The sequence below is a fragment of the Cebidichthys violaceus genome, unplaced genomic scaffold, assembly GCF_023349555.1.
Source record: "Cebidichthys violaceus isolate CVI_PGR_0920_01 unplaced genomic scaffold, fCebVio1.0.p SCAF_30, whole genome shotgun sequence".
Lineage (NCBI taxonomy): Eukaryota > Metazoa > Chordata > Actinopteri > Perciformes > Stichaeidae > Cebidichthys > Cebidichthys violaceus.
In genome coordinates this window covers 1008454-1022016 of record NW_027176484.1, presented here as the reverse complement: position 1 = coordinate 1022016, position 13563 = coordinate 1008454, and the positions used below count along the sequence as shown (strand labels likewise).

The 13563-nt window shown below is 45.3% G+C and overlaps 1 protein-coding gene across 1 annotated transcript in view; it reads left to right on the top strand.

The window, feature by feature from the left end:
* madd (MAP-kinase activating death domain) overlaps nt 1–13563 on the top strand; it is a 51438-nt gene that overhangs the window by 18161 nt on the left and 19714 nt on the right. Inside the window, 13 exon segments of the mRNA XM_068724288.1 lie at nt 10–182; nt 821–1056; nt 1154–1310; nt 1767–1870; nt 1961–2166; nt 2260–2513; nt 2779–2918; nt 4743–4841; nt 7966–8025; nt 12314–12422; nt 12524–12710; nt 12906–13056; nt 13360–13563. Coding sequence (XP_068580389.1) covers nt 10–182; nt 821–1056; nt 1154–1310; nt 1767–1870; nt 1961–2166; nt 2260–2513; nt 2779–2918; nt 4743–4841; nt 7966–8025; nt 12314–12422; nt 12524–12710; nt 12906–13056; nt 13360–13563 — 2080 coding nt within the window.

The window sequence follows — 13563 nt, the reverse complement described above, 5'->3', positions numbered from 1 at the left end:
CTGTTCTAGGCCTTGGCCAGTATGAGTTTGAACACCCAGCCCATCCTGAACCTGGAGAAGTTCCAGGAGGGTCACGAGATGCCTCTGCTCCCGCCGGGACGAGACAAAGCCTCTCCGTCCTCCACCGAGTTCAACCCTCTCATTTACGGCAACGACGTCGATTCTGTGGATGTGGCCACCAGGCAAGCTACGAACGTTCCTCTCTGTCCATTTGAATTATAACCTATAGATGCTCCGATATGGAATTTCAGGGCCGACGACCAATAAAATAATCCTACAAATGCAAGAATGCCAAGAGGACAATAAATACATATATTTTTAAGTTTAAATTTTTAGTTTCTTTTTCTAAAACGTCAATATGTAGAGATGTCTCACCATCCCTAGAATAAGAAATACATTTATTGTGAACCTGTTTGTAATAACAGTCAATCACTTTTTTTTTTCACATTTAGTCTAATCGACTCCAGACTTGTGCTCCTTACTGTCGAGCATGCAGAGGCCGTAAAAACATAATTAAAAATACCGTAACCTAATTATTATTATCTTCTTTCTCTTTTTAAAATGTACCTTTTGAAGTCCTTTTTTAATTGTCTCCACTGTAGCCGCTGCTCTGTGTGGAGCTAACGTCATCAAACAAAACCCAGTTTTAATTCTGCAGCCGTGCTCCGCATTAATAAAGATATTATCGGAAAAATAATAATAGTATTTTCTTACTTATCTGTCGATGCATCAGCCACCAATATGTCGTGCAATCTTAATTATATTTTGCACATTTACGATCCAAAAAACCCCCCAAAAACAAACTAACTTTCCTTTACAGGGTCGCCATGGTTCGGTTCTTCAACTCCCCGAATGTTCTCCAGGGGTTCCAGATGCACACTCGCACCTTGCGCCTCTTCCCCCGGCCCGTGGTGGCCTTCCAGTGCACGTCTTTTCTGGCGTCTCGGCCGCGGCGCTCTTGCTTCGCAGACAAACTGTCTCACACCCAGGCGGTGGAGTTCTACGGCGAATGGGCTCTGAATCCCACCAACCTCGCCTTTCAGAGGATACACAACAGTAAGGCTCTCTAATGGCGACGGTGCTCCGTGTCTTGTTCTGTTAAACTCACTCTGTTTTTTTTAGAACTTAATGCGCTACACACTTCTGTTCTCAGATGTGTTTGACCCCTCCTTAATCGGAGACAAGCCCAAGTGGTACGCGCACCAGTTGCAGCCGGTGCTCTACCGAGTGTACGACGGAAGCTCCCAGCTGGTGGAAGCCATGGCTGGTCCCTTGGAGGATGAGGGCAACGAGTCTGACCCCACCGACAGGTAAAGCTTTGTTCACACGAGCTCGCAGTGCGCCGTTTGTTGCATTGGTCTGTAGGGTGACGAAGCAAGAAGACAAAGAGCGTCAAAGCGTCCAAAAAAACCAACGTCCACAATGCCGAGGAGGGATTTTAATCAACCGTCCATAATCGTGGGACTACTTTTTTGACCTTTTTATACAAGCACCGTTAAGAAAGAAGTCAAGTATTAAATGCATTATAAAGAACGACCGGTTGAATATCCGGTAAACAATATGATTTGCCTGCTAAATATTTACTCAATTGTAGATTTTTTTAACACCTACAGCCTTAAAAAACAAATTGGTAAAATCGTCCGTCGTGCTCATAGTGCTTTTATCAGTGACGTATTTGTGACGCGTCTGAAAGGCGAGTATAAACTACCCTTAAGAATCCGCAAGATGCTTTTTAATATCTTATTTTTCATGTACGTTCGCTGCAGTGGCAGTGACAGCGAGGCATACGACGACTCCAGCTCGTCCTACTCCTCCCTTGGAGACCTCGTGAGTGAGATGATCCAAGGTGACATCCAGGGAGACACTCCAAGTAAGATGTTTGTTCCAATCATCAAGTTCTGCGTTGACCGTGTTCATACCGTCCCTTTTTTTTAAAAAATGTTTGACCATGATGTCTCAGGCTTGGACCCGCCTACGCACGCTGCACTGGGAGACGCCAGCGAGGTCGAGTTTCAGGACCTCCACGACTTCGGGGACGGCCAGGGCTCCGAGGGTCCACCGAGTGGAGACTTACCCACCGACCCCTCTGACGGACAACCTCTCCGCTCAAGCTCCAGCACCACTGCAAGCTCAAGTCCCAGCACGGTCATCCAGGGAGTCAACCAAGTGGGTGATCTGTCCAATTTATGAATTGAGCTATATGCTTAATCGTCTATAATTCCCATTGATCTGTGTGCTCATTTTTTATTTTTTTTCCAGGAGCAAGGGGAAGCACCTGAAATCGAAGCATCAGCAGGTGCCGCTTTACAAAACCCAGTCTCGGGATTGGGCGGTCCGCCGTTCCTCAGACCCGCGCTCGACGCCGGCCTGGCGGACCCCGCCAACAAAAAGCAAGAGTACGACAACCCGTACTTTGAGCCTCAGTATGGCTTCCCCTCAGAGGATGACCCCGATGCAGAAGAGCAAGTGGAGTCATACACCCCTCGATTCAACCAGAACCTCAATGGCAACAAGTGTGTTAAGCTTGTTCATCGCTTGAATGAATGCAGCATCATCATTCAAATGGGCTCTCTGACCAACCATGCAATGTTTCTCTGTCGACGCCCAGCATGTCAGAACGTCTCCCTCCATTCATGGTGGTCTTTGAATCTGTGACGTGGTGTGATGTGGTGTGAATGCTTGAGAAGTTTCCCCATAATGCACGGTTGTGAATGTCCTGGTGTCTTTTTTTTTTTTTTTTTTGACACGCGGTAATGTCTTTTGGTCATTTGTCTTCAGGGCACAGCGTCCTCTACGTCCCTGCAGCCTGAGGCTCCCCGGAGAATCCGACGGGGAGGGAGACTCCCGCAACAGCTCGCCAAACTCCACCATTTCCAACAACAGCAACGACGGATTTGGAGGACTCATGTCGTTTGCCAGTAAGAAGTATTTTCAGCCAAGTGTAAAACATCGGAAGGTGGGCTGATTTCTGCGGGCGATGATGATGATGAAATGGAGCGGCGTAACCAACGGCACCTGTCAGACCCAGATCCTACAAGTTAAAACGTCTTAAGCTTCTGTATGGTGACGTATTTCACAGCGATAGAGTGGCGTACAGCTCAGAGTGAGGCTACATCCATACTACTCCGTTTTCGTTTGGAAACGGAGTTTTCAAACGAAAACGATCTCCGTCCACACGGCGTTTCAGCCACCGTTTCTGAAATGATCTCCGTCCACACCACACGCCTGAAAACGAATATCACGTGACTCTTCACGTACACTGGGCATGCGCCGATGTAAACAGGAAGTAGATTGTCGTATTTTGTAACTAAGCAACCAGAGTAATAACGTAGTCTTTAATGATCGTAAGTACGTGTTTGATACTTAAGATCTTCTCTCAAATCTTCCTCTATAAACTCAAACAGATACAGTTCGTGGAAAGTTTAATACGTTTTATTTTTCAGACTTAACGTTAGTTACAGCGCTGCGGGTCTCTCTCTCTCTCTCTCTCTCTCTCTCTCTCTGTCTCTCTGTCTCTCTGTCTCTGTCTCTCTGTCTCTGTCTCTCTCTCCGCTCACTCGCTCACTCTCCTCTCACTCTCCTCTCACTCTCCGCTCACTCTCCGCTCACTCTCTCTCACTCTCTGCTCACTCTCTCTCACTCTCTGCTCACTCTCTCTCTCCGCTCACTCACTCTCTCTCTCTCCGCTCACTCTCCGCTCACTCTCTCTCTCTCACTCTCTGCTCACTCTCTCTCTCCGCTCACTCACTCACTCTCCGCTCACTCTCTCTCTCTCACTCTCTGCTCACTCTCTCTCTCCGCTCACTCACTCACTCTCCGCTCACTCTCTCTCTCTCACTCTCCGCTCACTCTCTCTCTCTCTCTCACTCACTCTCTCTCGGAGGAGGAGGAGGAGGGAAATGCACATCATCTCTGTCGTTTTGCGTCATCCAGCGGACGTTGATCTGCATGCCGGCAACGTTTCCCTTGAATGAATTAGATCTCAGCCACGTTGTTTTGGAAATGCACACAAAGTTCTTGCCCACATCTCTTCCCGTCTCCCTCCATATTGCTCTGTTAGCCACTAACATACACAGACGGTGCGTCTTTATAAGAGCGGTGCGGCTGGTTAGTCGCCCACAGTCTCGTATGATTAGATGCCCCTAAGTGCAGGATGAGTCGTGAACATGTGAAAGCCCGGAGGGGGGGGGGGGGAAGGAACTGGGATTTTCTCATCAATTTATCAGACAACAGGAGATAAATACACAATAAAAACAGGGAAAATGTATTTCGTCATTTCACAGTCTTTAACGAGTCTTTAAAGACCCAGCTTGAGCTTGAACACACCCCCTCACTACTTCAGAAAGGCCTTTAAATCCACAGCGTCCAGTGGGTGTAGTTGCCCACAGGAGAGAGAACATGATGTTGCCTTGTCATGCAATTTTTTTCTGTGCTCCTGACAACTCTCTCACCGCTCTTACAGTGTTGTTTACGGCCGCTGCAGGAAGCTGCTTTTATTACAAAAATGAGACACTTTTAAGTTCATCAAGTGACTTAAAAGTGGAGGGAGTTTCTTTCAAATTAGTTGCATCTTGTTTAGATTGCTTACTCGCTCAGACATGATGACAACGAGGGTAAACATCTTCTCCGAACTGTATGTGAAGGGTAAATAATGTTAATTCTAATACTTTTGGTATTGCGTTTGAATTGTTTTCCTCTTCTCTGACTGTTTTTTTTTTTTTTTTTAACACTCCCAACGACAGGCAATCTTTACAAGAACCACGGCACCAGTTTCAGTCTGTCCAATCTGGCTCTTCCCAACAAGGCCGCGAGGGAGAAGACGCCGTTCCCCAGTTTAAAAGGTGTGACGACACAAACCCGACCGCTCACACACACACACACACACACACACACACACACACACACACACACACACACACATATGCATCTGTTCAAGGTCCTCATGAAATCCTCGTTTCTGTCATGAGAAACATTATAATAAAATGTTTTGTCTAGGACATAAAGGTACAGTAGGAAGAGTTGACAAAGGATGAGAGTCGATAAGAAATGTTTAGTAATAGTCATTATCGTTAACATTTGAGGTTTTTTTTACCCACTCATTTAATAATTTTTCCATCACTGGCTTCCATGTTTGCAGTCATGTACATATTAATAACACATTTTTATGCTTTTTTTTTTTTTTTAACCATTGAAATTTACACTCAAATACTAGGATTGTTTCCTCATGTAAGATACTACACTTCTGAATAATTAAAATAATGATCATAAATACCTTCATGGACATTGCTTATCTACTAAATAAAGTAATCTATAATTTATGTGAACTTTTCTAAACAAAACAGGATTTTAGTTTTACTTAAGTATTTTTAATTAATTAATACAAATTTTTGTCTTTCTTTTTCTGTCTTTTTGTTTTCAATTCTTTTTCTAAATTACTTTTTTTTTTTATGGGTAAAAGAATATTTCAATTTTGATATGGAGGAGGAAATGGAGCAAGCAGGTTTGTAGATCTGTTTTCATAGATTGACTTTCTTCCCGCTGGATTGCCAAACAGATATGGTGCTATTTTAAAGGAGGATATTGAGGACGCATCAAACTAAGTTTTTCTCTCAAGATTAATTGGGAAAATCCACTCAAAAGCAGACTTGATGTTGACACAGTTTGTTCCTAATCCGAAGAGATGATCAACTATTTCTCATGTGCAGTTTCTCTCATTAATTTGCCTTTTTTTTTTTTTTTTCTCCTTCTCCACTAGCTGAGAGTGTAGAATGTGTTTCTAGCATTGGTACACATGTACACACTGGTAGCATTTGGAAGCAGATAAAGCAGGTCTCAGTCTTTTCCCAAGCGAACGATCTGAAAACAACTACAGGATGTAAGGTTTTAATGAAGGACTCAGACGTTGATGCATCAGATAAATGAGTGGAAACCTAAACGTTTCTATCAAAGAGAGAGGGATTTTGCAGACACATCTGTCCTGCTTTAGAGCTACTTTACGGATTAATTAAACTGGTTAGTATTTATGATTTTTTTATTATTATTTTTTTGGGTGATGAACGTTTTAAGATGCTAATACAAATTCTGCTACGGCTGGATTTTCACTTTAACTGAGAGAAAAACCAGGTGGAGCATGATAATCTAACTCAATAGCTCCACTCCAAGTGGAATAGCTGCCATAGCAAATGTTCCGCCCCGTTGATCATGATGTGTTTTGTCTTTGTCGTTCAGATGACCCCGACAGCCCGGGTATGTCATGTCTGGTGTGATAGTCTTCTTGTAGCCCCCCCCTGACTAGGGATCTCTTGATCCTTGACGTGACCTATACCTATCTTACACCCTGTTCCTCAGCATAGGACTAAGATAGAAGATGCACCTGTTCATGTCTCTCTTGTTTATCCGTGTTTCTTCCCCTTCTGTTCCCTTGACATTCCGCTTTGTGTGACTGTGGGAGTCTTTTTGATGCGCACACACACATAAATAGTCAAAAGATTTATTTTCTGACTGAAAACGTATTGGTGTGGCATCTGCACATCCTTACTACTACAAGAAGGATGCTCAGTCCGTTTTGAACTGCATTAACCTAATTCATGTTTCTGTGTAGTTTCCTTGATGTTTTCAAATGAATCACAGGATGGTCTCTCAGCGCCTCCTGACTCGCGTGTTTTTCCTTGCTTGCTTGTGTGGCGTTTCCCACTTTTGAGTGTTTCCTTCCCCTTTTGAGGTCACTCACTAATTTAACAAAAAGATGTTGACGATCCCAGGTTTTCTAATCTCGTATTTTACTGTGTATCATGATTTATCTTTTGTTTTTGTTCCAAAAAAACAAGTTTCCTTCCCGACAGACCATGCACAAATTCCAAAGTAACAAATCCATCCATTGCTCTAGACTTGCATTGTCACAGTTGAACAGGACTGTTCAGCGTTACATCACACGGTTTCAGGCCACTCATGTGTGTATATACAGCGAAGTATGAGCGACACATAACTCATACTTGGTGCTGTACATGTTGAATGTGTCGCTCATAGACATAGAATAGGAGGAGAACGGATATTTAACTGTCAAAAGTTAAAGCTTCCATGGTGACAACGTACGTCAGCGGGGCTGTAAAGTGTTGTTGCTGGCTAGTTAGCTAGGTAGCTAGTTAGCTAGGTAGCTTGTCCTTCTCTAGAGTGAATGGGAGTGAGGCGGAGGGACCGTTAGACCCACCACTGTCATTCCAGTGTAGCATCAAAGCATGGTGGAATTAGCCAGCTAGCTAACTAGCCGGCTAGCTAACCGGCTAGCTAACTAGCCCGCTAGCTACCTAGCTCGATAGCTAACTAGCCCGCTAGCTAATTAGCCCGCTAGCTAACTTGCAAATTCCACCATGCTTTAATGCTACACTGGTTACAGAAAATGAGCCGAACAAAGGTGTTATCTGTTGATAGCGATGTGCTTTACTACGCTCTGGACAAGAGAGCGTGGATGAAGCAGGAAGTAGTTACATTTTACTCATTCACTCTGTCTCTCCGTAATGTTACTACTCGCTGCTCGTTTTAGTCGTTGCTGCAAAACATCAGTGAGTCTGTCGTAAGTCGGTTTAGTTTATACAGAAGTTAGCCCGCTATAATGGTTGCAGTGGCAACGGTACACATAAAAAATGGCCGCCACTCTGACCATCCCGCTACGTTGATTTGAATGTCCGTACTACTCCTATTTTATCTCTATGGTGTTGCCAAACACACGGTCGACTTATCGAACACTTTCAGCGTCGATGCCATCATCAGCACATGTTGTCGTTTTCTCTTCTCTGTCTGCCCTTCTCCCTTTTCTACTTTCTTTTAATTTTCTTTGTTTTGCCGCCATGTTGAGTCTGCATGTGTGTTGTGGGTTGATGTTCAGACTGGTTGTGTCTGGGCCGGTGTCGCTCTCTCTCTCTCTGTCCACCTTTTGTTCGTGGCACTAATTCTGGGTTTTGTGTGCAGTATTTGGGCTAAATTCTCTAATGGAGATAATTACAGAGGCTGGCCCGGGGAGCGGAGAAGGTGGGTTCTGCCCTTTTTAATTGAGTGAGCTGCATGCTTCTCCAAGCCAGTCAACTACATCTCCCAGCATCCCCTTCTGTCTACCCTCATTTCAGTCACCGTGTGTTTTCACGCCGCCATTCATAGTGACCGTTCCCCTTCCTCAGACGTAACCATGTCACTCCACTAGTCTGATCACGGGAACGTTTCAAAGGACTTAGGAATAATAAAGTCCACCTGGATTTAACATCCGTAGTCACAGGAACAAGTAAAACAATACACCATGCAGGAAAAAAAACCCCCACAGGGAAGCAAGTGAAGCACAAGACGGCGAACAGGATGTGGAGATGCAGAATAAGAACACAATGAGCTGAGATAATCTACCAGCATGCATTGTTCCTCGTTGTTTTTCCCGTCCTTTGATGCTCGCACAGAGTACAGGCGGGGGTTGGGCCCAATCACGCTGTAATTGTGCTGTACACAATGAGCACTATGCAAATGTTGAACCTAACTGGTGACAATCTTTATTGTCGGTGCGCTATATTCAGGCTTTTGCCCGGCGTGATGCCGGTTGTCTAGATGTTTGTCATGAAAAGTCCAACCTGGTAGAAGAGTTATGGTCGTGTCGACATTACAGATGTTTAGATGAAAGCCTCCAGACTTCTTCTTAAGAGCATTTTGTGTTTCCTTTTGAGTTGTCAGGTGGAGTTGGGGGGGGGGAACTGAGGCTGCAGGAATGAGTCCTAAAACCCCAAAAATGAGTCTGCATTTTTGAACGTCATCTAGAAGCCGATAAGTGGCCAAATGGGACGACTAAACGTCATCAGTAGAGCACTAATCCGCCTTTTTAGCTCCGTGAAGTCATGTGACCGCGGTGTAGTCGGCTTGTAGCTTAACACGGTATCAGAAAAGTTTGTTTACCACTGAGCTTTATTTTTCTGCAATAATCCCAAAAAATCCAATCCGTCATCCCTGCAGCGCTGTGTTTCAAGAGGACATTAGTGGAGCTCAGGAGCTAAAGACAGGAAATTAATTCAATCAAGCAACTGATATAGAAATTTAAAAAAAAAGCAAGCGATGCAGCTAAACACGGGACCAGTAATACGTGCAGCACAAATAAAACCTCTCAGAGTTTCACCGTCTTGGGTTTAAGCATCCAATGGAGCATCTTTGCTTCCTGCTTCGAGCCATCTTGTGGTGCTGCCGTCGCCTTTTTAAAATGAATTATGACAATCCCATCAGAAAATCTTCAATCGATTCATAAAGTAGGCCATCTTAGATAGAAAACCCACCTCCGGCTCGCATTACAATTTCCTGTCTCCCCCGAAGGCGTCTTCTTTTCTCGTGCGTTGCGGGTTTTCCAATTTAGGTTTTGTGTTTTTAAATGTAAATGGTTACCTGTCCGTCACACAGGTTCTTCCATTGCGTCTGCGTCACTGAAAGTGTGCAGAGCCGACGATACTCCATGACAGAAATGTGTGGGTTCTAGTCCAGAAGATACCTTCGTTATTTGGTGTCGCAGCCAGTCCGATGTAAAGAAGGGGCGTTTACATGCATGCTCTTAGAATGGGATCAAAGCATTTTTTACGTCTTTAGTCGGAGTGACTGACTGAGGGGTTTATTATTAGTCAAATCCGGCCTACAATCCGGCTGGTGTTGACACCAGAGTGACACTTTAGTCTGCTGATGATGAGCTTAGTCTGTAAGCTGGCCTGTTAGTGCGGATGAATTTAAGCTTTGTCTGGTCCAGACTTGTGATTCCGATCAGCTTCGCTACGATCTCTGCCTTGTTCCTCAAGGTCGACGGATCGTCTGACTCCTGAGGGTGAGCATCAGTGAAAACGGCCTCAAAGCGTCCTCCATTAATGAACCACCGGGCTCCTCTAACTTTAAAGTTAAAACCTCCGGGCCCCGCCGACCAAGAATATTGACGAAAACCTTCAGAGACTTCTGTTTGTTACCGACACACTTTTTCATTTATCCTGAGTTATGTCTGGCCACATTCAATGTTGGGACAAAATCCATACCCCTCCTCCTGCAGTCGATGTTTACTCATAACCGGCCTTCGGGGGCCGGTGTGCCGCTTCTATTGCGATTCGCTTTATGATTTCTTCTCGAACGACGACGCTTTTTATTGTGGTTTTCAAACAAAAACATGCTGAAAACATTCCGCTTGTGCAATCAAAGCATTGGTATCGGGGGAATAAAACCTCATTTCTTGTCCCCCATGTCACTCCAGCAGTAATAACAAAACAATAGATCCCGTCGCCGTCGCGTAAAAAGGGACAATAAACCGGCCTGTAAGGACAGACGTCGGCTCGGAAAATCTTCCTGTCCGCTGCGTGAAGGAGTGTGCTCCTCCCTCGCCCTTTCATGCCTTAGAAAACCACAATCAGGCAGCGACTGAAAGGAGAACGTGTGAGCTCAACCTCCCCTCCTCTTTTGTTTTGTAAAAGTAATATTGCGATGACGGCACATTGTACGTGTTTCCCTTCACCCTAAACCCACACAGGCCTGACCGTGTGACTTCCAGCCTGGTCGACTCTTTAATTTCTCTGAGTTATAAGGTTGAGTTTTATTTCATCATCATGTCAACAAGGGCAGACGCCGTACGGATACATTCCTACCGGGTCGTGGGCTTATTGGTCGCGTTAACGATCGACATTCGGGGGATTCCGGTCGGCTGTCTTGCCGTCACAAACTGCAGTGAGCTCGTTTCCGTATTACTCATGTAGTATTTCACGTGATGTGTGATTTATATCTCTGATTCAAAAGTGAACTTTTCTGCAGAGCAGTCACCATATTGTCTGCATCTTCCAGCTTTCTGTGGCTTCATGTTTGTCCTTTTCTTTGTTTATAGTGGAAAAATGAATGCTGCCTTTCTCTCTTTTTTTAAATAAATGTAAAATATACAAGACCAACCAGGGATCTGTTTTTTACGCTATAGACAGTATATAAGTAGTGGACGCAGTCACCTCGGCTTGTGGACTACTACTGTTTTGAAGCCTCGAGTTCGGCATTTACGGTAACGTCCTGTCAATCACAGTAAGCCCCGCCCCTAAAGCATCCCCTGCTTTATGGTCTGTTTGACTCTAAATGGACCATAATGTACTAAATGAACGTCATGCTGTATTGAAGAAGACTGTAAACTAGAGATTGAGACCATAAACTCATGTTTACAATGTTTACTGAGGGAATAAATCAAGAGAGAAGTAGAGTCATTTTAGACTAGACTTCTATACAACCAGAGGAGTCGCCCCCTGATGGACACTAGAGAGAATGCAGCTTTAAGGCTCTTCATCAACGGCTTCACTTGTCAGACCTGGAGGTTGCCGCCCGGTTTACCCTCCTGAGTACCGACGTTGTGGCCGGTTATACTTGATATGTACTGAATGAGTCATAAAAGATGCAACCTCTGACCTGTGAAGAAAGGCTGATTAACATCATTAATAAGCAGCTTCATTAAATGCTGCAGTGGTTTGGACTCGAGTCCGGGTCAAGTCTCACATGCATTCATTTGAGCCAATTGAGCGAGTCAAAAATAAACAAGACTTGCCTCAATGTTTTGAGCCTCTTTTAATCATGACATCACGACGTAACGCTCAAAGGATTGACCCAACCCCTAAGCTAGTGGTTCACTCTTCAGCATCACACGGCGTCGCAGCGGCGTTTTTTTATTTATTTATTTATTTAAACAAGTTACGTTGGAGTGCAGCTCATTTCCCTCGCCATCCTCCTCATCTCTTTATTTTCCTTTCACGCATGATATCACCGACACAGCACACACTATCCTCCCTCTGACCTCGCATCTAATGTGTGATGCCAACACCAAGAGCACCATTTGGACTCCCGTGTGTGTGTGTGTGTGTGTGTGTGTGTGTGTGTGTGTGTGTGTGTGTGTGTGTGTGTGTGTGTGTGTGTGTGTGTGTGTGTGTGTGTGTGTGTGTGTGTGTGTGTGTGTGTGTGTGTGTGCACCATGTCCCTGTTTGATTTGTCCTTCAGCTCTTTTGTTGTAATAATAGACTCTAGCAGCTCCCGTAATGTGTCTGTTCTGCAGTAGATAACCTTCAGTAGAGTCCTCTTCACAGTGATGTGGTAGCTTTAAACAACAAAAAGACGATTTTTAAAAAAAAGTTGATTCCTGTCCTGGTTTACTGCCTTTGTTTGTGTGTGTGTGTGTGTGTGTGTGTATGTGTGTGTGTCCGTGTGTCCACTTCTCCTGTGTGTCACCTTGTAGTTTTGTAGTTTATTTTGGTTATCTTGCTCCGTGGCGTTCAGGAAACCTCATTGTCTTGGGTTCTCCTTCCAGGCGCTCGTGCACCTCGAGCTCTTGTGGACCAGAAGTCTTCTGTGATCAAGCACAGTCCAACGGTGAAGAGGGAGTCGCCCTCTCCTCAGGGCCGAGTCAACAACACCAGGTAACGACTCCAAAGATCAGAGCACGTCGTCACATCGCCTATTTCAAGAAAATGCGACTGCTATTTATTTTATTTTTTTACTTTTTTTGTTTTTGACTCAGCGAGAACCAGCAGTTCTTGAAGGAGGTGGTGCAGAGCGTCCTGGAAGGTCAGGGAGTCGGCTGGCTCAACATGAAAAAAGTGCGCCGCCTGCTGGAGAACGAGCAGCTCCGCGTCTTCGTGCTGAGCAAGCTGAACCGAGCCATCCAGTCGGAGGAAGACGCCAGACAGGAGATCATCCGGGACGTGGTGAGACGCGCGTTGCTGCCCTCCAAACTGGAAACCGATGTTCCCGGAAACACACCGTGTTAACCTCAAAGCCAGAGGAATAACGCGCTCAAAGTTATTTAATGCATAAAGTAGCGGGTTTTTTTTTTTTTTTGCAGGTTGAGTGTCATGTCCGCTCTTGCGGTCCTGTTGAAACCACTGTGTTTTTGTCTTCAGGAGGTGAGCAGAAAGGTGTACAAAGGCATGCTGGACATCTTGAAGTGCACAGTTTCCAGCCTGGAGCACTCCTACACCAACGCAGGCCTCGGAGGAATGGCCAGCGTCTTCAGCTTACTGGAAATCGCGCGCACACATTATCAAACCAAAGGTACGTCCCACACACGGGCCACTGATGCAGAGTAGATCGCTAAGAGTCCGTCAGGCTTGTGCCGTTAACACTTTGTCCATGTCTTTTGCTTTGTCTTGACATTAAGCCTTAAGCTGCTAGATTCACTGAAACATTCTAATTGTAAAGTTTAGATCTTTTGTTTCCTTCTTTGTCTGTTGATCCTCTCCCCGTTTAAACCTCCTCAATATTTTCTTTCTCTTCTTAACGGCGATGAACTCTTGTCTCCGCCCCCCCCCCCCCCCCCCCCCCACCCCCCCTCCGTTCACTTTGGTAAATCGGTAGACCCAGAAAAACGCAAGCGAAGCCCCACAGACAGTGCCGGCAGCCCGGGGAGTAAAGAGAGTCCGTCTGGTCGCATGGAGGCCGCCAGAACTCAGGGCCTCCTGAACGTTCCTCACCTGCAGCTGCCGCACCCCGCGACGGGCAAAGGAGCCCGCCATTTTGATACGCGGAGTCTGAACGAGGAGAACTTTATTGCCTCGATTG